At 41.3% G+C, this 26,416-nt stretch overlaps 1 protein-coding gene across 2 annotated transcripts in view; it reads right to left on the bottom strand.

Moving 5' to 3' along the window:
• Positions 1-26,215, bottom strand: part of LOC137265987 (protein phosphatase 1 regulatory subunit 3B-like) — a 93,834-nt gene extending 67,619 nt beyond the window's left edge. The window contains exons 1-2 of one of the 2 annotated variants that reach the window (XM_067801486.1): positions 26,049-26,146; positions 20,989-22,008 (exon numbers count right to left, since the gene is read on the bottom strand). In XM_067801486.1, the coding sequence (XP_067657587.1) occupies positions 21,002-22,000 (999 nt within the window). In that variant the 5' untranslated portion in view covers positions 22,001-22,008; positions 26,049-26,146 and the 3' untranslated portion in view covers positions 20,989-21,001. Of the gene's footprint in view, positions 1-19,253; positions 22,009-26,048 lie in introns of those variants that run through there. The other variant, XM_067801487.1, reaches the window with a different exon arrangement.
• Positions 26,216-26,416: the final 201 nt, after the last annotated feature.

The following is a 26,416-nucleotide window of genomic DNA, read 5'->3' as shown; positions in this document are numbered from 1 at the left end:
GTGAGTGAGTGTTGACAGTATTTGGTTCATGTCACGATGAGTGTATATCATGTGTCACCAAAGCTCAATATTTATAGCAATTTGGATAGACCAAATAACGCTGATTTGACGCAGATAGGGCATTGGGCGTAGTGAGTGAGTTTACGCCATGCTCAATATTCCAGCTACATGCCAACGGTCTGTAAATAATCGAGTCTGGACCTGACAATCTCGTGATCAATATCATGAGCATCGATCTGCACAACTGGTATACAACGCTAACTGTCAGCCACATAGCGATCATGACAACCAAATCCCGTGAGCCGCCTCTTAGGACAAGCATGGATTGCGGAAGATCACTTAAACCGGGTCTTAACGTGTCACGTACGCTAGAATTCCGGGTTCGAGACCATGAACTGCTGGTCCTGGTAAATAAGACATGCAACTCAGAATCAGTTGTGTGGGGTAACATCATCTCCAGTGTTAAGACCCCCGTCCTTGCACATACCTTAATTAATAGCAGCATTACTTTTGTGTTCAAATTTAAGAACACTACAGTGACAATATATAGATTGAAGCCATTTTTGTGTTACAGTGTCGAGACCCCGTCAGTGACAGTATATACATTGAAGCCATTTTTTGCGTGACAGTGTTATGATCCCGTCAGTGACAGCATATACATTGAAGCCATTTTTGCGTGACAGTGTTATGATCCCGTCAGCGACAGCATATACATTGAATCCATTTTTGTGTGTTACAGCCAAAACCCCGCCAATGACAGTAGATACATTGAAGCCATTTTTTGTTTTACCGTGTTAAGACCCCGTCAGTGATAGTATATACACTGAAGCCAGTTTTTGTGTTAGAAATACAATACAGGCGTTTGTGTTAGAAATACATTTTCCGGTGTCAGTGACAGCATATACATTTAAGTGTTTTTTTTTGTGTGTTTGTGTTACAGTCTCATGACCCCGTCACTGACAGTATAAACATTGAAGATTATTTGCGTTAAAAAGCCCCTGTTACCTGCGTGTTTACATTTACACTCTGATAACCCTTGATGCCATTCTGGATTGATGTAGCTGTTGGGAGCTGTATTTAAATCACTCTGAAGAGACCACTCTGTCACACCAATGAATACAAATGAGACATGGGAGCAAGTGTTGAAGGGACAGCCTTCATATGAGCGTCTGTGAGCGTGCCTACACGCATTCGTGTGCTAGCTATTAATGTCAAATGTAAGTGAAAATACGTGTATTGGCATTCTGAAAATGAAAGCAATGTCATCAATGTCGGCAGAGTTGGTCCTGGTGTAACAGCAGGGATGACAATGTAATTTTACCGCATACATGCTTACCATACGTGTAGATTCACTGTGTCCCGTGCGCAATTGGATCTACCAATCAGTTTGGCCTTGTGCATGCGTCAGGCACATGCTTTTCTAAGTTATACTGAAATTGTTGTGGCCTCAAACAATTGCCAGTTATGTCATTATTTGAAGTACTAGAGGCTTTGGGTTGATTGTTGCCAGTCCGCCCGTCGAAGACTACCAGCTTATGCAATGCTAACGTATCTCCGACAGGTGTGGTCCACTCAATCTCTAAATATGCCACGATCATGTAAACACAAATGCTGTGTTTAGTTAAGTCGTTATACCGAAATCAGAAATCAAATCACGCATTACTCTCAGCATCAGACTTTGTTATTCCGTGATTGCGGACCTGCGAACGTGGAACTCACGCTGATAACAGTTAGTTGGTATTTACTAACAGAGGTCAAGGACATTGTCTGTCGGGAGGTCATGCCCTCTCAGGATGTGATGCGATGGTTATATGTCACGTGATTCCAAACAGACAACAACACTCCCAACTACAACGTGACAGCAGAGACCATATAATATGGTCTCTGGTGACAGTTACAAGTACTAAACAAAACAGTTTAAACGTAAATAATTATTTAGTATAGAATGACTGATCTCTCGCTTCATAATGAACTTTTTAATATGAACCATTCTCTGGTACAAAATCGGTTTCATTAACCATTTCCATTCAAGTAATAGTCTTTTAAGATAAAACTGCATTCCAGGGTTAGGTGATCTAATGTTAGGTGATCTAATGTTATAGGGTGAGCTTAAACAACCGTAGCTCCGGGTCCAATTCCCTGCATTAGTCCAACGTGTGAGACCGACTCTCGTGTCCCCGTGATTATAGTGGAATGTTGCCAAAACCGGCTTACACTATACTCACCCACTCTAAAGTATACCATCCTGTTCCCATATCAAACTTATCGTGAAATATTTTACCCAAAATATATTCGTAAAAAGTTATGGATATAACAATCCATTAATGAGATATCAACATAGAACTGTCCGCTTTTCCAATTTCAGTGTATATTCCTTGGCCCCGGGAGCAGACTGATGACCAGATAAAACAGCAGTGTTACTGGGATATGTGTTGTATATAAATAGCCCCGATAAATGTTATTGCAGCTCCAGACGAGAGAGGTTGGAAGGTTGTGTTGACCAAGGGACATAACTCTTGATGCTCTAGCCGCATACTGACTCGTCAGAATTTATCGATAATACATATTTCATGTTAATATAGTGTGGAGTCACGATAAGGACCATTTCTGTCAACGTATTCCATATGTTTCTGTTATGAGAAATAATTGGCATTTATAATACACCATTACTTAACGCTTATTCTGCCAAAATCGTGCGTGAGACATATTTTACTGACGCATCAACCACTTTACAATGCATGCAGTTCCAGGAACACAATGAAAGTCAAGATATTTGCACAGTTAATGCCATTTCTCAGGTCGGAGATAAATATTATTCAAAACGGAAATTTAACAATAATTTATATGGAGACATAAATGCGCCAAAGGTGAATATTCCCCTTACTTTTTTTGTTGTTTTTGTCTTTCAAAAATATATACAATTGTATTTCCCTAACAAATAAAGTCATGTTATTCGGTAATTCAGAGGGCGCTGTGACACATACAGTTTTTATATAAACAGGCAATTATTCTTTCCTGAAAGTCGTGAAAAGTGTCGATGGAGTGATTGAGTTTAGTTTTACGCCGCCTTTAGCAATATTCCATCAATATCACGGAGGGAGTCATCTTACAGTCACATGATACTTTCGTCGCGCACAGCAGTTTCATTTGTAGTAATTCTTTGTTATCAGTGCTTATTGCTCTTAAACCAGGTGTGATATGGAGCAATAAAAACGACAGGTAAAAAGCCACGACTGATATATATCCAAAGATCTATCCAGATCAACACACAACTACAATGTAAGTATAACAATTATTCCGAAATACGAATTTAAGTATTGCTACTGTGATGGCACACAGAAGCTTTTATTCTTCTTGGCCCATGCGTAAAGCCATCGTCCGTTACGGCCAGTGACTTCTCCCGATCCAGAGTCAGTTCGTGAGGTCACGAAAAGGTGAAGGTTTTTTTCCGGTGGGGCCAGCTCGTGTTAAGTGGCACTGATATATGAGGCATGTCTCATTTGTAACGGGCATTGTTACTGTGGAATTAAACCGTGGAGGTAGCTTTCTGTGTATCACATGCCATACTGTTCACACAGACTTTCCACTTTGTTTTGACAGCCCGGCTGTATGTGGCATACTCACCGCTTCGTATACCTACACTATATACATGGTGTTGAGTATTAGAATCGAACCCGGCCTTCGGTGTGACGAGCAAAAGCTTTAACCACTAGGCTACCCCACCGCCCCAATGATAATATTGACAATACACCATTAATAAAGATACTATGTAGGAATGTACTACTTTGTATTTCTATTTCACTTTGATGTGAAATAGACTTTGATGTGAAATAGACACGCTTTTAAGGGTGTTTCATTGGTAGAGTGAATGAGTGAGTGTAGTTTTAATCAATACTCCACTTGCAACACAACATGTCAGCTTCATGTTGGATGAAATCTCGAAGTGATCTGCGTGTGATATTTCATTGATCTGAGTGTATTTTCGATTACTACTTGTGGACCACATGGAGAAACCCGGGAGCACCTCCTCCTAGCCGGTAAACCGTGAGACATAATCGGATATATTTGCTTCACGGTCTGAATGACAGACTATATAAACCCGTGAACCCGTTATAACTGTCTTCAGCAAACCATGCTTGTCGTAAGAGGTGACTAACAGGACCTATGGTCCCACCGAAACGTTTATATTGACCAGTGAATAGATAATGCTAAGTGAAGTCCTTACCTTACACCTGTAATCTCAGGTAATGTGTATTATCCGTGAAGAACAGGTCTTCAGCAACCTATGCTTGTATGAGGTGACGGGTGGTCAGACTAGCTGACTTGGTTGACATATGTCATTGTATCCTAAATACGTAGATCGATGCTCATATTGTTGACCACTGAATTGTCTGGTCCAGACTCGATTATTTTTCAGACCGCTGACCGCTGGAATATTACTGAGTGCGGCCTTCAACAACATATGATCAAATTTTGAAACATTGCTCGGAAAGTGAGACATGACAGATATATGGAGAGGCGTGAGTAGGGAAAGAGGTTCACCTTAAACGTCTTCTGTTTGGTGAATTTATATACACATGTGCGCTCTCTGTGAATGAGGCATATCTGTCTCTCTCTATCCAGCCTCAAGCTCCGAACAGTTAGTCGACACTGAGCGAGTGCCGAACTATTTCGATGTGTTTCACGGGTGACTTACAATAACACGAGTCCCTAAAATGATAATATTTTACGAAAAGACAGTAGCTAAATTATTTTAACATAATGCTATAAAAATTCTTCAAGGGACTTTCGTCAATGTCAGACTGCTGCATTCTGCTACATTAAGGCTTGCATAGGCTGATTTGGATATTATTTATTTTAGGGTCCGTATAAGGGATCATGGGTGATTGTAAATGTATTAAATACAAAGTACATACGTGCAATGTTTTAACGCTTATGTTAGATATCATTCGGTGACATACTGACATATACAAATAATGTGTTTATACAACAAACAAAAGTAAAAACAAGATCAAGATCAAGCTCGGAAGAAGTTCAGAATGCTTATTTCATTGCCGACCTCAAGCTGTGCTGGCCAGAGCCACATTAGAGTTGCAACAATAGTATAGAGTTATCTCCCTTATATTACTAGCCGCATGTCGACGATTTGGCTGTCTGAAGCAATTATCGGATGTCGGCTGTAGCTAGTCTAAATAAACTTAGCCCCAGAGTTATTCGTCACACTAGACAGGTAGGAGTGTAATGAATAACACTGGTAAATCGTCATGACTGAAAACAAATATCTGATGTAAAGAATCCTTGGTATGTATTTAAAACCTTTTGATTAATTTTGGCTATCTTTGCAACAGAAGTCTGGTTAATTGTGTTTATTTTAGACGGTAATCAGAATAAGAGAGTTTTGCGGTAGTGAGTGAGTGAATATGGCTTTACGCGACCATAAGCAATATTCAAACACTATCACTGTAGGGGACACCGGAAATGGGCAATACAAACTGTAGAGAATCGAACGCGGGTGTTCGACGTTCGACGAGTCAACGCTTTAACCATCAGGCTGTCCCATCGTCCCTTGCTGTAGAGAGGAAGGATTGAATTGTTGAAATTGGTAGAGAAATCTGCTTCAGGCATATGGTGATTAAATTTCAACATCTCCTTTTGCACTAATACACTATATGTACAACCGTTATGACAACAATTAAAAACAGTTCACCTCGGGAAAATATATATATTTCTTATAAATGCAAGAATTAAGTCCCACGTCAGTGACACAACGGAGGCACACAGGGAGCATGGACCTGTCACGCAGGTGTTGGCAATAGTTCCCGTCTGTCTCATCAGCTAAGCACGCATAGTACAGTAATTACAAACCTATGTAGTTCAGACCATCCGTATCTATCAATCTAACCGATATATAATATACACTGATTATGTATAGTCTGTGTGACGAAATTAATAGATACAGCAATTAGAACAATTATTGAATAATCACATTTCACTAATTGTGTAGCCTATTTTATGAAATTTTATGAAACCTCAGATTACTAGTTAATAGTCCCTATATTTATCTAAGATGAACACCGAGTCGCTTTACTCACAAAACACCTTTTAATTAATGTACACGAAGAAGGGTTAAACTGATCAGTCACAGTGTAAAGAGATGGAGTATTTCACGTTACATATTAAGGCCTGAATTCAACGCGGTGGGAAAAAGACGAAAAGTAATTGTTATTTTACGTCGGAATTACATTGTACGAATCGTACTCAACCCAGCCATCCGCGCCCTTTATCCTACGAAACAGGAGCACCATTGAGCAACAAGATGATGAATATTAATGCTCTCTGTGCACTTAAGACCATTGTGCATTTAAGGGCACAACAGACGTTTGAGACAAAGAAATGTGAAAACAATAAAGTTAAAAATTGTTTATTTTTTTTCAGGAACCAACTGACACCGTGAGAGGATGAGCGGTGATTTTAAGGATATCTGACTTGGCTGGTACATGTATATCGTCCAAGAAGCGATTCTTTGAGATCGAAGGGCGTTATCACTGGATTGTCTGGTCCAGACTCGAACATTTACACACATCCGTCATATAACTGCAATATTGCAAAGAAAACAAACCAACACAACATCATTGAATTAATTCATCAATTTTGAAATGAGACAGTGAATTATTTCGCCCTCAATAAAAGTCAATGTGAGCGTGGTATAGCTCCGTCCCCTGTAATCATTGCGAACCAACTGTCGCCAACGTGAGTCATGATCAGGCCATCGAGGCCCTGTTGGCGACAATAGTCACCTGATTAGAGAGTCACGAACCTGGAGCATATTAATCCACATCCTCTGAATGGTATATGTATTATTTGCATAAGTGTTTTTGTGACATGGTTTTGGGGTAAAGCTCGCAGAATTGTAACTCAAGGGAAATCAAAGATTTATTTTAAAATACTTTGAAATAACCCAGTTCTAAGTATGTTTCAGTCGTGTAAAAATCCATGAAAATAACATCAGCTGTAACATCTGCAAATGTGCTCTCCCATTTGTGCGACCTCCCATTTGTGAAATAACCCAGTTCTAAGTATGTTTCAGTCGTGTAAAAATCCATGAAAACAACATCAGCTGTAACATCTGCAAATGTGCTCTCCCATTTGTGCGACCTCCCATTTGTGAGACACCTTAATTAATGGTTCATTGCAAATAGGTGGTGTTTCTCCATGCCTACAATGAAAGTGGGAACAACCCTGTTGCTGAAGAATACCCATACGAGAAATAGTTAATTAATTAGTTAATTAGCACAGAGGACATTGTTCGTTGAAGAGCATTTATTGCTTTCTATAAAGAACATCGATAGGTACAGAAGTAATGAAACAAATTATCAAAGATTTGGAGCGGTCAGATGGACATTAGAACTTGCTGAAGGCCTGTCATACAATGGTTATCGAAAAGAACTGTCAATGGTTAATAAATACATTTATATAAGCTATAGTTAAACAGTAATTGCAGTCAGATTTTACAATTTACCTTGATTTAGGTAGCCACCCCATCAGTACATCTGCAAACGACAGAATTACATACTGATATAAACTATGTAATCTGGACTAAAATGGTATATTATAATGGCACATTAAATATCACTATGCATTATGTCATGTACAATTCATATTCTTCAAATGTTGATTTACATTTTCCAGTGTCAAGCAGTGTTAAACAGTTCAAGGTTATTACTGTGTAATATATAAGCATTCGATTTCTTAGCACCGTATTTGTTACAATTACCTTATAGCTATGGACTCTGGTGCAGCTAATTTAGAACTTCAAACCACATGCTGCCCATTGAAACAGGACGTTATCACGGAATTGAAAGATGTAACAGATATACATCACCTGTCTATGATCCATTCCATATTTTATTATACTGCCCAACACTAACTGACCCTTGACATAAATTTATTTGCAAATATAAATATTTCTGTACACATCCAAACATTGGAAAATGTGTTTACCTAACGAAATGTGGTTATTCACCAAGAAACGGAAAACCGAAACCGAGCTGGACTTTGTTCAGTGTTTTAATATGCATCAATATCTTTTAGAATAATAAATTATTGTCCAGTTCACAAAGTTCATTTACAAGCTTAATCCCAATTAGCTGTCTCACAGCTGGGAGCATCACAACTGGCAGTAAACCTCTGCAGAGCATGAAATATACTACACATCCCTCTTTCTTTCTTTCTTTCTGTTTTTCTCTCTCCCACTCCATCTCTCTCTCTCTCTCTCTCTCTCTTAGTATAACTATAGCAACACGATACACCATATAAACAGAGTAAGTATTTAAAGTGTAGAGTAATAGTTTTGCGCTAACACATATATACACATTATCACAAAAAAAACAAAGTGAAAAGTCTGTGGTTATGCTTGTAAGGTAAGACACTTGAGACTTGAGACTACAGCTAGTGATAATTTATGCAATAAATCTCACACTGCATGTAACTTCGTGGCAGGTATGATGACCTATTAAGTAGGCTGGGAATGCTGACAGACAGCAGTGACGGTCTTGGCCTAAAAAAAAATTTAAAAAGTATTGTGGCTTTACCGTAGATAAACGTTTGGTTGTCCTGCCTTTGCAGTTGGGCAGAGCGCAGGGGTGTCGTTATTTCTTACTGGCAGGCTCGTGGCGTCTGCATGACTTAAGGCTGCATAAATTGTATATGTCTCTCGGGCAATTTTTTTCAAAGGTGACGAGGGCAGTAGGACTTTTTTAAAATCTGTGATGTGCAAGAAAGTGACGAGGGAGGAAGACATTTTTATTTTTGTTCTCAGAAATACCGTTTTGAAAGGTTATCACATGTAGTATCAGTCACACTCGTTCTTACAGACATCCGTTTTCATAGTGGACAAATGGTAGATCGGGACAAAGTCAAAATTACTTTTTTTAAATGTCAAGAAAAAATTGTTACGCGCACAAATAAAAGTGACGCGCCGATGCCCGAGAAATATTTCACCTTTTTATTTTGCTTAACAAAATTAAAGATTCGTTGAACAAGCTAGACCGACTTAATTGTTTTATTTAATTATAATTGCAGTGGATATCGCAAGAAATTCAATTTTTGTTGCTGTTTGTACAAATGTAGCTTTTTTGTTTGTTGGTTGAAAGCACTCAGCAGTATTGCAGCTATACTGCGTCGGTTTGTAAATACTCGAATAAAGACCAGACAAGAATGCAGTGATCAGCAGCATAAGGATCGAACTACGCAACTTGACATTGGTTGCAGAAGCCCAATTCTAACCTTCACAGGTTTTACGGCCATTTTTCTACAAATGGAGAGCTTCTCTTGGAGTGTCCATTACATTGCCAAAGGCGCAATTTCAAGGTCAGATGTGTGTGTGTGTGGGGTGGGGTGGGGGGTGGCTGGGTGTGGCTGGGTGTGTGGCGTTTGTGTGTGGTGTTTGTGTGTGTGTGGGTGGGTGGGTGGTGTATGAGAAAGAGAGTGAAATAGCGTTTAACGTCGCGTTCAAGGTTAATGCTTGTCTATGCGTGCATGCAGTTACACGCGTGTGTGCTTGCAGGTACATGTCCGGATTGAAGTCGTTTCTAGTAGGCGAGTCCTCTGAGTACCATTCAAGAGTTAAACATGAATACTCTACTCACAGACAGAATGTTATCTCAGACCGACCGGTTTACATACAGAGTTATTTTTTTTCTTTTGACAAACCTAGCACTTTTTTCATACATCTGTTAATACAAGTGGCGGGTGGGTAGCTTAGTAGTTAAACCGTTACGTCGAATACCCAGGTTCAATTTCCCACATGGGTACAAACATCTATTTCTGGTGACCCTCGCCGCGCGTAAAACTAAACTCACTCACTCATTGTGACTCGGAAAGCCCCTTTGTAAAGGCCACCTGTTGCATATCACGCAGCTATCTGCGCAGTAGACACGCAGTATCAGTATATAGCAGGACTGACGCCAAGTTGACAGTGACCCTGTGGTTTCTTTGTGGAACAGTCTAGGCCAGGGAACCGCCCCCACTACCACAAAAGATAACGGTGGACATTGGGCCCACCGTTGTTCATGTCTTGGTGCACTCGGACTGATCTTTCGTCTCTGAAAAATAATTTGATAGAAAAAGATCTGGACTTACTTCATCTAGGGCTACAGTTAAAATAATCGCTGGACTAGACAGACATTTGGTTATCGACAAAAAGTCATCCCCGTGCATTATATACCGGACAAAAATAGTTGTACATTTTTAAGCGATGAATCATGATGTGTTTATTCATTGACACACAGATAAAATATCAGTCATAAATATACCAATATTCCTAAAACATTTAGCCCAGTTATATAATGTATTCACACAAACGTAAATATAATAAGAAAAGAGCCCAGAAAAGATCTGAAGCAATCTAGGCCAAAACATCCAAAGCTGAGTTGAATTTCGTTTCTACAAGGTCTGGAAGGGGAAGGGTGGAGCATGGTGTCAATACTGATAGTTGTTAATAGATAATAGCAAATATACCTGTGGCGTTACCGTTTACGGTACGATATTGCTTTAACAAACTTTAAAAACATGTTTTTAAAAACAGTAATGGTCACTCCAAAATGTTGCACAGCATTAAATAGCTTGAGACATTGTGCCCATGTGTGAACTCAAGACTCGATCGTAGTGGACGAAAATATGTAATACAAATATTTGTGATTGTGACATGTCACTTAATGTTTTCACTAATCCAAACTTGAAATGAACACCTCGCCATGAATAACAGTTCATTAAAACCCCATTATCACAGCACAAAGGCATTTGCACGTAAATATACTGGACAAAACTACTTAGGGATATGTGTAAATTTTGAAAATAATGATCTGTCTACTCGTTGACACACTGATAAAATATCAATCATAGAAATGCTAAGATCCCTAACTTATTTTGTCCAGTATACATTTCAAACAGCTGTTATCACATATCTTTAAGTAAGGTTCAGCATGAACATCAATATATGATCAGTGAACTTTATTAACCAACGAAAACCCAATGTCACATGCCCCCGCAATCACAGCTCCTCACTTACACAATGCGGCACAGTACTTGAACTTGGAAGCGGTGCAGATAAAAGCTCCCTATCGCTCAGGCGTCGGTGCCGCCGCAGCTGTCTATGTGACCTTCACCTTGACACACGTACCTTGGCTTGCATCAGGTATTTGTTTATAGGCGTGATGAGGTGGCGGGTGGAACGTGCTCTGTTGACTTTACCTCGAAGGAGCAGTTACAGCGCGTGAGAAGACGATATTTTTTGTTTGTATGTTGCAAGCACCTGTTGACGGAGTGAACATTTCAGTCTAGTGAGGTCGGTGGGGTTGTGTGGATATTAAAAAGGTTGCGAGTCACAGACCATGCTTCGATTCTCAAAATCGAAACAGCACGTGGAACCTGTTTCTTATGTGTCCCCGCGTGATCGATATTGGTTGAATTGTGTTAAGGCGTTAAGCTATATTCATTCCTCCAAAGAGTTAGAAAATTGGCAAGACAGTACCCTACTGATTCCTCATATTGCGAACGAGTAGCCTAGTGGTTAAGGCGTTCGCTCGTCACGCCGAAGACCCGGGTTCTATTACCTACATGGGTACAATGTGTGAAGCCCATTTTCTGGTGTCACCCGCGGTGATATTGCTGAAAAATGCTAAAAGCTGCGCAAAACCAAAACTCAGTCACTCACTCATGTTGTTCGGGCAAACGTGTAACCGCATACACTCGCGCGTGCGTGCGTGTGAGCATCGACCTGCGCAATGACGTCCCCAAATCCCGTTAGTCGCCTCTTACGACAACCATGCTTTACTGAAGGTCAATTCGAACAATCCCGGTCATCTTACACGTGCACACACGTGCACACACGTGCACACACGCGCATACACAAGTGAGTGAGTGAGTTTGATTTTACGCATTTAGCAATATTCCAGCGATATTACGGCTCGGGACACCAGAAAATGGGCCTCACACATTGTACCCATGTGGGGAATCGAACCCGGGTCGTCGGCGTGACGAGCGAACGCTTTAATCACTAGGCTACCCCACCGCCCCCGCTCACGCACGAACACACATACACGCACATCTGTATAAACTGAAGAAACGAAAATATTTGGTATCAATTCAGGTAAACATATTCCCGAACCGTTTATATAAAAATAAAACACGCAATATAATATAATCTAAAACAAACTGTAACGCTAAATTCGTTCTCCAGTCAAATCGTGTTATGAAATGTACTTGTTGACACGAATGACAAACGAAAGATATTGAAGATCGTATTCAACGTCATGCATTGTTAGAAATAATTATTTACTTGATTGTTACCGGTGGAGGTGCGAAAGGGATTATAATATTTGATGTACATGCTACCTATACCCTGAATATTCCGCTGACCTAGCGCCGAATTGAGCGCATCATGGAGCTCGCCGCATCACGCACCTGTCACGCGGGGCCAGGCCAACTCGGTGTAGGTCTGACCAATCCTACACAGATGTCGTTAATTCATAAACATAGACTGATAAAGAGTGTTGTCAGTCACGGTTGGTAGTCAGGTTGTGTCGTGCATGTATCACCCGTGCTGTGTTGCAAAGTGTGGTCATTTCACACGAATGTTCAATCAGTTAAGTTATGATGTTATCATAGTCAGAGCACGTATAGACATGGGGCGGTGGGAGAGCCTAGTGGTTAAAGCGTTCGCTCGTCACGCCGAAGACCCGGGTTTGATTACCCACATGGGTACAATGTGTGTAGCCCATTTCTGGTGTCCCCCTGTCGTGATATTGCTGGAATATTGCTAAAAGCGGCGTAAACCCCAAACTCACTCACACTTATAGACAAGTAACAGTCGTGCAGATAATGAAGGGGTAAACTTGGTTTAAATGTGTATTGTTTGTTGCTTGGCGTCGTTGAATGATAACGATCTGTCAATTATCGAACCTGGATCCAGTAATCCACTAATCGATATCGATATCTCACCAAGTGACCTAGTCTGAGCACACGATCTTGTATATAGATTGATATCGAAATATTTTTTCATTAACTCATCTCTTTGAAAGGTCATTTTAATTGCTAATAGTTTGGGTATTTTTTTTCAAATTTTCGGCATCAAGGATAAAGCAGTTTCGGTTTCGTGGTTGCCAACTGGTATTGTAGTAAAGAAGCTAGAACAGTCTGTATCCTGTGTAAGCATTGTAATGCAAGAACGTAGACGCGCCGCAAACCTTGACACTCTACGACCTTCACCTTGACATACAAAACAGCTGGAATGTGTTCCAGCTGTGAACCACGAATAGCACGTAACAACAAATCTGGAAACAAACTCAAACACCACTAATCTGCCCAAATCTTCAGATTATCATTCACTCGTAACTTCACATCTCTCATTCCCAGACAAACACACATTCAACCGTGTGCTTACATATCGCTGTTTACTATTTTAAACTGTTTGGTTTGTTTTTTACTCAACTCTAAATTATTCCTCTGCAATGCAGCCACAGTTTCTCTGCTAAGAGCAATTTGTGAGCTCTCGTCTTTGTATTGTTTAGAGGGAGGGCTGTCAGTGAATATTCTTTAACATATTAACATGTTAACTACCGGTGTTTAAACTGAATTTACATATCTAGCTTTATCACAGCTTTGTTTATTTACAGACTTCTTACATTCACTGATAGCAATTAACCCTTGAAGATCCGGGTTAGAACTGATCTTCAGTAGCCCATACTTTTTGCAAGGGGCGCCCAACGGAATCGGGTTGTCAGACTTGCTGACTTGGTTGACACGTGTAATCTTGTCGATGCTCATGCTGTTGACCTCTGGGTTGTCTAGCCCAAACTCGATTATTTACAGACCGTTGCCACATAGCTGCATCTGAGTTTGGGTGAAACTAAACTTACTTACTGTATCTGGAATATTGCTGAATGTGGCGTAAAACTAAAGTCACTCACTATAGGTGGAATATTGCTGAGCGCGGCGTAGAACTAAGCTCATTCCCTAAAGCTGGAATATTGTTGGGTGCGGCGTAAAACATCAAACAAACATCAAACACAGTTTCACTTAACCGTTATCTCGGAAGTAATGTTCGAACGTTTTTGTTAAGCAGTTTTATATTCGCACCAGCGTTTTTCGCTATTGATTTTACATCGATATTTATCATTTCAAAAATGACAAATAAACACTAAAATTTCTCCTAGTGAGCCTTTTGTAATAAACATTTTTAGTATGCAACAAAACTGTTTTGAGTTTTGTTTGTGATGATTACTTTAATTTGACTGAGTGCGTTAATTTTTTGCAATATTCCATCAATAAGAAACCAGATATGAGCACACTGCACCCAAATAAGGAATCGAACCCGGGTTTTCAGCAGGACGATCGTACGCTTCGTACCTGATCTAGCTGACGGCCAATAGGATGACACAATCATGCATAATGTCAACGTGTAGCAATAGGCTCAATGTGAAGGACAACAATATGCTGACGGAATTTGGCCAGGGACAAGATGAGGTCACCATGATAAATGTCATTGAAAACCGCACCGATTCAAGGTCCCCAACTGTTAGTCATGTACAAAGACTATGAAGGATACCTATATATGATCTGCAAAATGTGTGGGAAAGTTCCTGGTCAGCTCCATATGACTCAACGGGTAAACACGCATGGTTCTGAACATGAATCAGACATAAATGGCTTTGCGATGGGGGCGTTTCGTCTCTTATTGTTTTAAGCCGCACTCGGCAACATTTAAGCTGCGTTTAGAGCTGTCAGTTAAACTCGAATCCGGACCAGGAAATGTCGTGGCTGACAGCATGAACATCAATGTTCGTAAGTGAGATACGATGACATCGTTCAGAACAGACAGCCTGTCCTCCCGATAAAGTTGATCGTCTCTTACGACAAGCGCAGTTTGATGAAGAGCAATTCTAACCTGGACCCGTCTATATCACTGTTGATATCTGCGTCCTTTATCCGTGTCAGACACCTACACTCATGGGCTTTACTCCCTGATAGCCCTCATCATGGCTTGCGAGCGCCATACCGTCTACAGATACCCAGTGTCCCGTTCTAATTAGACACGCACGCGCGCACTCACGCACGCGTACACGAGCGCTGAACCTCGCTCCCTCCCGCTGCAGAGAGGGCCGCTTTGGGGAGCTTGTCGATTCACTTCCAGGCCCTAGATTTTCGCAGCTCTCTTAGCGCTAAGACAGTCGTAAGATAATGTTAATGTATGACACTTACGACTATCTTAGCGCTAAGAGAGCTTCGAAAATCTAGGCCCAGGACTAGATCCTTCCGTCCCATAAAGCGATCTCAGCCAGTGTTAAAAGTATGGGATTAACGATCTCATTCATGTTTCTTGTCTCTGGAAAGACTTTGCTCTATCTACAGACCTGTGACAGTTATACTCGGACACTTGACGCTATTTCCATAGGTGTACATGTTAAATCAGTGAAGCATAAATAAATTTCATTGATTTAAATTTCGTAAGATCCAAGTCAAACTTTGCTCATTTGTGAGGAGTCATTTTCCTACGATCATGTAATTTCTGTTTAACTTTCCGTTGCTTATTCAAGTAAAATATGAACAGTGCCGTGAACTCATTTAACATGGCAGCCTAAGGGGTTGTGCATTTTCGATCCATACGCAAGGTGATAGATGTGGTGTCATTGTTTAAATAGAGATCGGAAAATTAATGTGAAATTATGTGCTAAGAACAGAGATGATTTCACATTACTTTGTCAAATTTTACAAAGATCCATCGTAAACACACTCCATGTAAATAGTTTACGCTACACTGAATAACGTGTAAGTCTATAGAAATTACGTCAAGTGTCCGAATATAACTGGCACGGGTCTGTACATTGTTTTGTAAGTAGTACATGTTACGCATTGCTGATGTTACACACTCGACGCTTAGCATTTACTGTCATAATCGTAATCCTAACCGTTTGAGTTACACATTACTTTAATGTTCATTCATCTGGTGTGGTATCTTTCTGATTTCACAAGGCGATTGGGTAACCCGGTGGTTAAAGCGTTTGCCCGTCACGCCCAAAATCCGGTTCGAATCCCCACATGGACTCAAAAGCCTGAAGTGCACGGACGTGATATTGCTAAACGTTGCATCAACTAAACTCACGCAGTTCACAGTCTGGTCCTTGCGTGTGAATTTGCTCTTTTCTAACTTACCGTATGTTTTCTTCCCCTCTTTGTGGTATAGTGTATGTGCATGTGCATGCACGTCCGTATGGTTACGTGCGTGTTAAATGTCTGAACGTGTGAATGTGGGAGTGTGAATCTAGTGACTTGTCGCAAAGAAGGCCAGAGCACAATTCCCCATACGGTTACAATGTGTAAAGCCATTTTGTGGTGCATCTTTATGGTGCATCTTTAAATGGCAGCCACGTGTCTGGTGCAGCTATCTGCAATGATATGTCAACGTACATCGCGATGCAGCGTTAGTCTCCCGCCGCCCTTGACCTTTGCAGTCGATAGAAAATGGGTTTCTTCCGAAACGTTTTGTGTGGTAATCGACGCTAAGTCCGTAGTTCAAGGATTTGCAGCTTATGCATGTTTTTCTGTATTAAAGGTACTTACTGAGATGGCGAACACTAAAAACGTTGTTAAGGAATTAAAATCTAATATAAAATCTTTTAGCGGTTGCTAGAGAAGAGATGTGATTTTAACGAAGTCGTACTTCTTTTATGTGCATGTTTAATATTTTTAGAAGTATTCGTGATAAAATACCTTTCTGCGACATTAGAAAGATTCAAGATACACACACTTTCAGCCTCTCACACATATAAGGTCGGATATAAGACTGTACCAACATTGAATACACAATGTCATTTACAAAGTGGTCAAATGTAACGCGTCATATATGGGATTACACTTTCTCAGTAAAGTACAGAGGGCAAAATATCACTTTGTCATGGTGACGTGACGTCATGACGTCCCGGTTGTTCTGTGACGTTCTACATGCTGCGACGGCGGGTAGTCAGTCCATGTTTGAAAGTAGATTTGGGTTTATTTTCCTCAATTTAACGACTCCGGTAATAAACAGAATATCATATTCGTGCCCATAACATACTATGTCTACCACACTCATGCCTAAACATCGGTATATCCCTCACCCTCGCTCGGGAAATACAAACATTTAGGCACGCGTGTCGTAAGCATAGTCCCATTCTGAACCTAAACTGTTTTGTAAATAGTGCCTGTGACGTCACAAACTGCTGACGTCACAAACATGACTATTGTGTCTGACTATATATATTGTATTGACTATTGTGACACTGAATCTAATGGTGTGACTTTCAATATTACTTGTTAAATGTTTGTTGATCTTGTGAACTTTCCGATTGCACAATTTGTTCCGCCGGTATAGTGCTACCCTTATGAGATGCCATGCCGGTGTGTAAAATGAACATGAATATCCCCCACTTTGACCTTGCAAGCCCTTATTTGATACTTTTTTAAACAGAGCGTCAGGCTGGTAGCAATAAATACCATTTTCCTGAAGCCTTGTATAACCTTGTCTCCGAGCAGACGTTCCACCCACAAGCCCACCCATGCATGAACTTGTTGCAGCAGCTGTATCACAGGTGCAGTTCCTAGATTAGCGCTAAGACAGTCGTAAGTGCCATACATTAACATTAACTTAGACTATTTGAGCGCTAAGAGAGCTTCGAAAATCTAGGCCTAGAACATCATCGCTTCCTGCCAGGAGTGAGTGCGTATCGTAATATTTCAGCAGCTGCACTAACCTCACCCATCAGGTGTGCGGGTGCTGGTACTGAACGATGGCACGCCATCGACATCCAGATTCAATAAGAACCGTGGACCAGCCAACATGTAGGGCTTGACTGAGGTTTGGGGTTCATAGCAAGACGCTAAACCACAAATGACCTGAGCTCTGTTTTCTCCTATGACTGTTAAAACGGTGGCCAGTCACAGTTCACTGCGATAATATGAGTACCCAATCCTTGTTAAGTATCTTCGAACCGTAAATGTCCCGGGGTAGAATAGGTCTTCAGCAACCCATGTTTGCCATAAAAGGCGACTGTGCTTGTCGTAAGGCGCAACTAGCGGGATCGGGTGGTCAGGCTCGCTGACTTGATTGACACATGTCATCGGTTCCCAATTGCGCATATCGATGATCATGTTGTTGATCACTGGATTGTCTGGTCCAGACTCGATTATGTACAGACCACCGCCATATTGCTGAGTGCGGCGTAAAATTAACTCCCTCACTTTCTTCATTTGATTGCCTCCATAATCGGGAAGACATCTATAGATGCTGTTTCAGACACTTGGTTATCATTCACACTATCGGTGAATGTGCAGCTTTGGGGACATTTTCTTGGGTTTATTGCCTTTTTTCTGTTTTATTTCATCAGTGAGGGGAAATGGGGTTTAACCTCGAATATGTCCCTCATGTGACTACGTGTGTATACGTGTGGCTGCTTGTACTTGCCCAGACTTAAGCTGGTTTTATAGTGCTAATTAGCTAAGTGAGTGAGTTTAGTTTTACGCCGCATTCAGTAATATTCCAGCTATATGGTGGCGGTCTGTAAATAATCGTCTGGACCAAACAATCCAGTGACCAACAACATGAGCATCAATCTGCTCAATTTGGAACCGATGACATGTGTCAACCAAGTCAGCGAGCCTGACCACCCGATCCCGTTAGTCGTCTCTTACGACAAGCATGAGTTGCTGCCACCTGGCGAAGATACCATGCCGCAGTTAAGCATGATACTCAACTCAAACACGGTACACCGCTTCCGAGCCGACGAGGCCTTGTTGTACCTATTATAACCGAGCGCCAGGTAGGGACCAGCAAATACAGTATTTTACGTCTTCTCGTCTGACGTGGCCGGGGACCGAACCCGCGACCTTCCGCGAACGCTACAACCACTACACCAAGGAGGCGCTCTCATTATCAATGGCAGGAAGGAGTGAGAGTTGGTTTAACATCCGCTTTAAACAGTATTTCAACTATATCACGGCATATCAGCTTCGTGTGGGAGGAAATCCCGAAGTAAAGCAGGTATTTGTGAGAACTGGTATCCGGCTGAGAAGCCATGATCCTTATCCAGGGAGACACACTGCTCCCGTAGACAAGCACCAAGGGAGGCAGTCCTCGTCAAAATTACCCTGGACAAGAACCATGGGAGGAAGTAATCCCTAAAATTAAACAATCGTGTAAAATAATGCTCAAAACGAAAACAAACACTTCCACACGTTTAATATCGTTACGCAGAGTACATACAATTATACAACATTCACGCTCCAGACTAACGTTCCATCACGCTATCAGCCCTCGTCACGTGACTTCATCTTGCATTCAAGCACCATCGAAACTGAGGGTTTCCTAACAAACGGCACAGGCAAACCTGTGCGCGGAGATCTCAGTCCAACAAATAAATTCTATGTACAATTAAATACAACAGGACTGAACATTTTGTATAAAATAGTATTAACACAGATACAAACAGCTTCAATACTGTAATCTCTTCATTTCGGTCAGAAATACAACCCGAGTAACAAAATGGCGGCTACCCAACGTCCTTCAAATGTCTTACAAAGTGCATGTTTTTTTTTACCCGTAGACATGGTGAGACATGGATTCAAATTTAATACTGACAGACACGTACTACAATCACAAACTTCACTCAGAAGGACGTTCATTGTCTGCGATCTCTGAGCAAAGTTAGTGGATGCTAACACTAAAAAACATCGTACTTCACCCGATGTTTTCACTCGCAATTATTCAAAACAAAAAGAGTAAAGGATGATGAACATTTCAAGGTACATGTATGTTTTTTCGTGTGACAACTGCTTACGGTTCCATCATAACATTCCTATACATCTTCATGACCCTTTACTCTTCATGTTCAGAACATTTGGTAAATGTTAGAAGCAAGAGAGTGAAGTGGGTTTTACGCCGCTTCTAGCAATCTTCCATTGATAGCACGGCCGGTAACACCAGGAATTGGCTTCACACATTGTTCCCAGGTGGGAGAATCGAACCGGGTTTTCAGCGTGAGGAGCGAACTCTTTAACCACTAGGCTACCCTACCGCCCTCATGAAAGTTGAATGAACGAGGCGCAACTTCCGCAGAATACTTTGCGCCTGTCAGACTGGTCAGACCTCTTCCCATACATGGATATTCTTTCCAACATTCAAACACCTGCCAGTGACCTCACAATTATATGTCTTAACTAAAACGCTAAACTATTTACCACTGGAGTGTCTGTTGGTCAAGTAAATCAGAACAAAGTGGATAGCCGCCATCTTGGAGTACAACATATTTGTTCTCTTTGTATGAAAGATCCTCGACAATCACAGATATTTAAAACAGGCTTCTTGAGCTCGATCACTGGTTTACATAATCACACACCCAAATATCTAAAAATAACAAATGGTAAAATATATCCTATTCCTGTAAATTTGGGGTGATAACATGCAGGCGTGACATATCGGGTCAGGTCTTTGACTGCTGAACTTTACGCCATCCCCCAATTCCAATATATAGTATTTCCCAGTGTTTAACGTACTAAAACCTCTCTGCCATTCAAAAATAATATCACAGATGACTTATAGCTGTCTAAACCAATGGAAATATACACATGGAAATTGATGGAAAGTTTTTCTAAACTACACATAAAACGATTCTTCCACAAGTCACGTGACCCTTCATCGCAAAGCTGCCTGGCGAGTGAGTTATGAAAAATTCCCTTCTTTGGTTACGCAAATATTCCAAAGCACTTTACTACTTAAGTAGACACGTGTGAAGTCCATTTCAAATTTAGCCGAGAGACGTTGCACAGTGAGATCTCAGCTGAGTCTGTGGCAGCTGTTCGTCCTAGAAACCCACAAGCAGTGCCTGAATAATGGACTCTCCGTTGTCCTTGTCCAAGCACCACTGCTAGGGCGCCGCATTTGAAGGTTCTGGTACATACAGGGGAGAACGCTTCACCAGTACGGGGTAGTGGTATCCACATGATTCCAACATGCGTATTCTGGCCAATTCGAGTTATGTTCAGGCCAAACACTGTGAGATACGAACTTTGGTTCGAGTACCTTTTTGTAATCTGCCGACACAATATGATAGTTGTCTCCCCTGTTGTTGTCCCAATACTGTGCCTGATCCGCTTCATAACACACTGCGAATTCTATGACTTTACCCATGTCAAAATTTGTGGGAACATTGAACTCAAACGAAAATGTGTCGTAGACACTATGATCGGACGGGCTGGCGACGTACGAAGCTTGAGTGTCCTCGAAAGACTCCCATGAGTCGAATGTAACTCTAACAAAAATGTTTTTCTTAAAGGTAATATTTTTAACCTTCACGGTTCCTCCAACGCGGTAATCCCTTAATATCACATTTTCCAAAGACACAAACTCTTTCTCCAACCTGTCTCTGAATGCCAAATAGTCCGAAGCTGGTTGGTTGAAACAAAGTTTCAAAGGAGGCTGCTCTGTCACTCCTGCTGACGCCCCCTGTGTCACTGAAGCGAGAATTTCTGGACGAATCCTTGGAGGCATATCAGATGCCTCTGTCATAACTCTCACTGTAGCTAATGCCTTTCCTTGGTGATCTGCGAATGACACTTTCTTCTTTAACCGTCCTGGAGAATGTGGACTGGAAGACCGCGGACTCGTTGGTGTGGAACTTCCGGAATTCGGTGCGGAGCTATCGCTGTTCGCTTCCGGTTTGATAATAATAGGTTTGAGCGGAGCGTTGTTCCGTCTTTGACTCAAACTTGGTAGTCTTGACTGGTGGTACAGATCCCCGTTGGAGTGGCCGATGCGTTTGTCGTGTGGTTGGCCGTAGTGCCCGTCGTCTGGATGGAAGGCGTACGTCAACAGCTCAAGACTGGACGCTGGGGGGCTGGACGACAATAGGTAGGTAGTGAAGTCAACAGGCATCCTGTGTCCTGTGCCTCGAGGGCTCGTTATTTCCAACATTTGCAGTTCTGAAACAAATGAGACACAATATACAGTCTGCACGCCACTGTACATTATCACTGAATACGGTGAATTCTGACACTAACAACAAATACTCTCAATTTCAGATGTGAGCGAGTATTACTTTACGCCGGTATTAGCAACGTTCCAGCAAAATGTCGGATTCGAAAATGGATTCCACGTAATGAACCTGTTGTTAGTAGTAATACCTGTCGCTGCATAATCAGATACAACAGTTGTATAAGTTGTTTCAAAGGCATTTAGAAGTTGGAGGAATCAAACTAAAAGTGCTTTATGGTTCAACTTCTTTATTATACAAGGTCACAAAGTTTCGAGACAGATTCTAGACTAGAATCTGTGACTTCACCTGAAGAAGAGACTAGAATCTGTGACTTCACCTGAAGAAGAGACTAGAATCTGTATCGAAACGTTGTGACCTTGTATAATAAAGAAGTTGAACCATAAAGCACTTTTAACAGTTGTATAATTCGGTGTTCTTTCATTACACTTTTCTTTTCCATCTTCGGGATACCGGAGTAGTGAGTTTATGATGTTTCTTTCATTATCATCACTTTGAATTTAGACCCCGTGATGAGTCGACTCGTTACTGTAACATTCACAATTAAGTTCATATATAAATAGGAGCCAATTTGTGTCAACAGAAAAACTATATCTCCAATTCGAAAACCCAATACAATGTAATAGGACACACATCAGTGTTTTTCCTCGTATGCATTTCAGCGTGATGTTTAGTCTTTCTACCCCCAGGCCCCCTACCGCACCTCTCCTGCAAAATCACTGCGGGAGACACAATAAATAGGCTTGACTCAGTGTGCCCAGGTAGGAAATTGAACCGTTCTTAGGCGTAACGAGCGAACGCTTAAACCAGAAGACTACCCAACCGCGCATCCCTTTTCAATATGGGTCCCTTTGTTTCCTGAAGGTCTTTATTTTGGTGATGGAATACAGGCTTAAAACACACATTCATGCACTGTAAATAATGCATGGCCAAGCTGCTCTATTTCACTTTTTGTTTATTTATAGATATTTACATGGTTGTTAATGGATTGTGACATGATACACTCTCGGGATAGCAAAGCGACATATACAAACGTCAACTTAGACTAATTCACAGACTCAGAAGATATATATTTTCGGATAGAAACAGACACATCCGTTTTAACTGAAAAAGGGAAATTCAGTACCTGAACCAAAATAATCTAGACATGATTCAATTAGGGCTTTAGCATTGCAGAAAGGGGAAGACAGTCTAACTCAACAGGAACAGATTTTCATTATCAACTTGAAAACAGAAGTGTTTATTTAATGGATAAATATAGCACACAGATACTGCGGGGAACACTCGGTAGATCTCGTAAGCATAAATAAATATGTTGATTTCCATGAGAATTCCGACGCACCCCGGATATCGTATTCTACAAAGTATAAATGAATAGTGTAAATGGTAATTTCTAAAAAATAAATAAGAATTAACCGAGTGTGGTTCCTACTGTCCGCTTATCTAAATTTGCCCCTCAAAGGGATCGAATGACTACACATCCATGAGCTCAGCTTTCAGTACAGCCATAGAGTAAGTCTGGGACATACTTCTCAGTCAGACCTCTCTTTACATTACAATGAAACTGAACCTTTGGTTCAGACGGACATCCGATACCAGGTCTCAGAACCCGCTGACCGCCAGATGACCCCACCATAGGTCTGGCCTTCTAACAGCCCGTGAGTAGGATGAGAGTTGTGCCAGTAGACCAAACGTATCATACTGTCTCATGACGTAATTTGAACAATCAAACAGGCATTCATGTGCACTTTATTCTATACCCATTACGTGGCGCTTATATAAGAAAGTAAATCCTACAGGAGTATCCGCTTGGCGATGTCAAGCGACACACTCCAGTTAGCGAGGACGGGCACGCTACCATCATGCCTGTAGCAGCTGATGCACGCATGATCCATTTCACCGTCGGGATCTTTTCAGCATGCAACACGTGGTTTCATTGCCTTATTACAGTTTCATACGATCTCGGCAACTGATGAATTGATAGCTGCATCAGTACAACAATACATATGTGTTGCATCTGTACAACAATACATAAGTGTTTCTGCAATACGTTAAGTGAAACCCGTCCTTCACCTTTTTTTGAGATATAAATCTATTAGTTCATATTCAAGTGAGTGTTAAAATTCAGTCCTCTGGTCCTATTACAGGCGTGTCTGGCTTATCCACGGTAAAGATGTATGTTTTGTAGATATTCTAGTAAAATCAAAGTCACGGTTGAACTTTCTTACAGGTTAAAATGAGTCCCTTCAATGACTTTTGATATTGGCTCGTTCCACAGATGTTTAGTTTGGGTTTCTGTTTTTATTGTTACAGCCTCGCTAAGCAATCTTCCGACTCAATAAATACGTGCTGAGCCTGTAAACAATCGAGTGAGTGAGTGAGTCTACGCCGCACTATTACAGCTACAGCAATACTACAGCAATACCACAGCAATACGGCGGGAGTCTGTAAAAATATACAGGACCATTTTTTATGGATAGCAACATCTTTTGTTTATTTTCACGACGTTTCGGGGCTTATCCTTGTCCCGTCATCAGGCTGAGCTATGGTAAGTCTTAACTGTTAACTCTAATAATAATCTAGTCAGGACCAGGCCATTCAGTGATCAGCAGCATGAGCATCGATCTGCGCAATTGGGAACCGTTGACATGCGTCAATCAAGTCAGCGAGCCCAACAAACCGATCCCGTAAGTCGCCTCTTACGACAAGCAAGGTCACCTTTTATGACAAGCATGGGTTGCTGAAGACCTGTTCTGTAGACAATCGAATCTGGACTAGAAAATCCAGTGACTGACATCATGAAAACTGTAGTTTAGCATACTGACCAAAACTATAAAAGAAGGTAAAGATAAGTTTAGATTGGAAACATTCAACAGAGGCTACCACATTGCTATGGACTGAAAGTTTTTGATACGAATGGAAGAAAATGCCGTATAGTGATATTTAATGGGATTTACGCAATTTTATTTTCACCAAACAAATACACGATCCTCAACGTCTGCAACTCACAGTATCTTTCAGTGCAGATCCTTGTCTGAGTGGTCTGCATGACCTTAGTAGTGGAGGGTGACCACGATATATCGGAAATGCGTCGATGTTTACAATGACAGCGGAAATCGAGACGCTTCCTCAATTTGACATTTAATGACATCATAAACCTTTCCCATATATGCAGCTTACAGGAAAATGATTTTGCGTGACAGTCTTCTCTTCGTTCAACTTCATAACATCTAATCCATAAATCCCTGTCATTCATCTGGTTCCATGTAGTTGACATAATATTCACTCATGAATATCTAGCGGAACGATTAAAATGAAACGTACATAAATTCATGTCCATGTTACGAACGAATCCGCGTAAAGTGGGTCTTTTTCCAGTCGTGCGTTTGAACCGAGCGATAAAACCTGTCATATCGGCAATATTTATACTCACCTTATATCACTGCAGTATCAGTGCCCCTGACGGGGAGATAGAATACAATACAAGTCGGGATGATGTAACCATAATCCCATGTTATGTAACAATATATATACTCAGGCCCAAGCTGATCTCCTTACCCCCCTCACCCTTCTCGCTGTGTTATAAACGGTCCCGAACATGAGAGCATCAGCTGATAAACGCATGGGTAAGCCGTGGCTCGTATTAGCAGCAGGCGATATGAGGCCACGGCGCCAACATCTCATTATCATACAACAATTACAATGAACATAATCCACACTGGATGTCAATTGGAAATATGCAAGCATCATTCCAGAAACAAAAGTGTCAGGTTTGAATGGGATGTGACGTACCAGTGTGCCGCAACAGTCTAAAACATCAAAGTGGATGGGTTCGATATCGCCGTATTTCACTGGCAGCTGAAACAACCACCCAGGAAGTATTGATCAATCGACTGGGCGATATGAGTGATATTGTCCATCATGTGAAAGAGATCTTAGAAAGACACAAAACAATTCAACAGTGCTTACCTGTTTGACTCCCGGTGTACAATTACGTGTGTGCCAGTGGCTCGCTACCTCCCCAATGACAGCTCGAACGACTCAACATGTATGAAAGCCGGTATCCCACCATTCACTGTCAAGGCCGTCTGATGTCATTCCTACATGTTCACGTGCACGGGTTAAGGTCAACCAATGAAAACGCAGGTCTTATACTAGCCGTCCAATCAGAGAGCCTCTCAGACTCCTGCCCACCACATGACGAGATGAGGTAAATAATCACTCGTTGGGGAAGGTTGTGCTTCGCTTCCTGACTATTCAGTGCGGGATCACGCTTATGGGGAATGGGACATGCCATTGCACCTGTATCCCTACAATGAATCGCTGGTGATAGATAA

Source organism: Haliotis asinina, chromosome 15 (genome assembly GCF_037392515.1).
Source record: "Haliotis asinina isolate JCU_RB_2024 chromosome 15, JCU_Hal_asi_v2, whole genome shotgun sequence".
NCBI classification, from domain to species: Eukaryota; Metazoa; Mollusca; class Gastropoda; order Lepetellida; family Haliotidae; genus Haliotis; species Haliotis asinina.
Note: the sequence above shows the minus strand (reverse complement) of the source record. Positions and strands in the feature narration are given on the sequence as shown.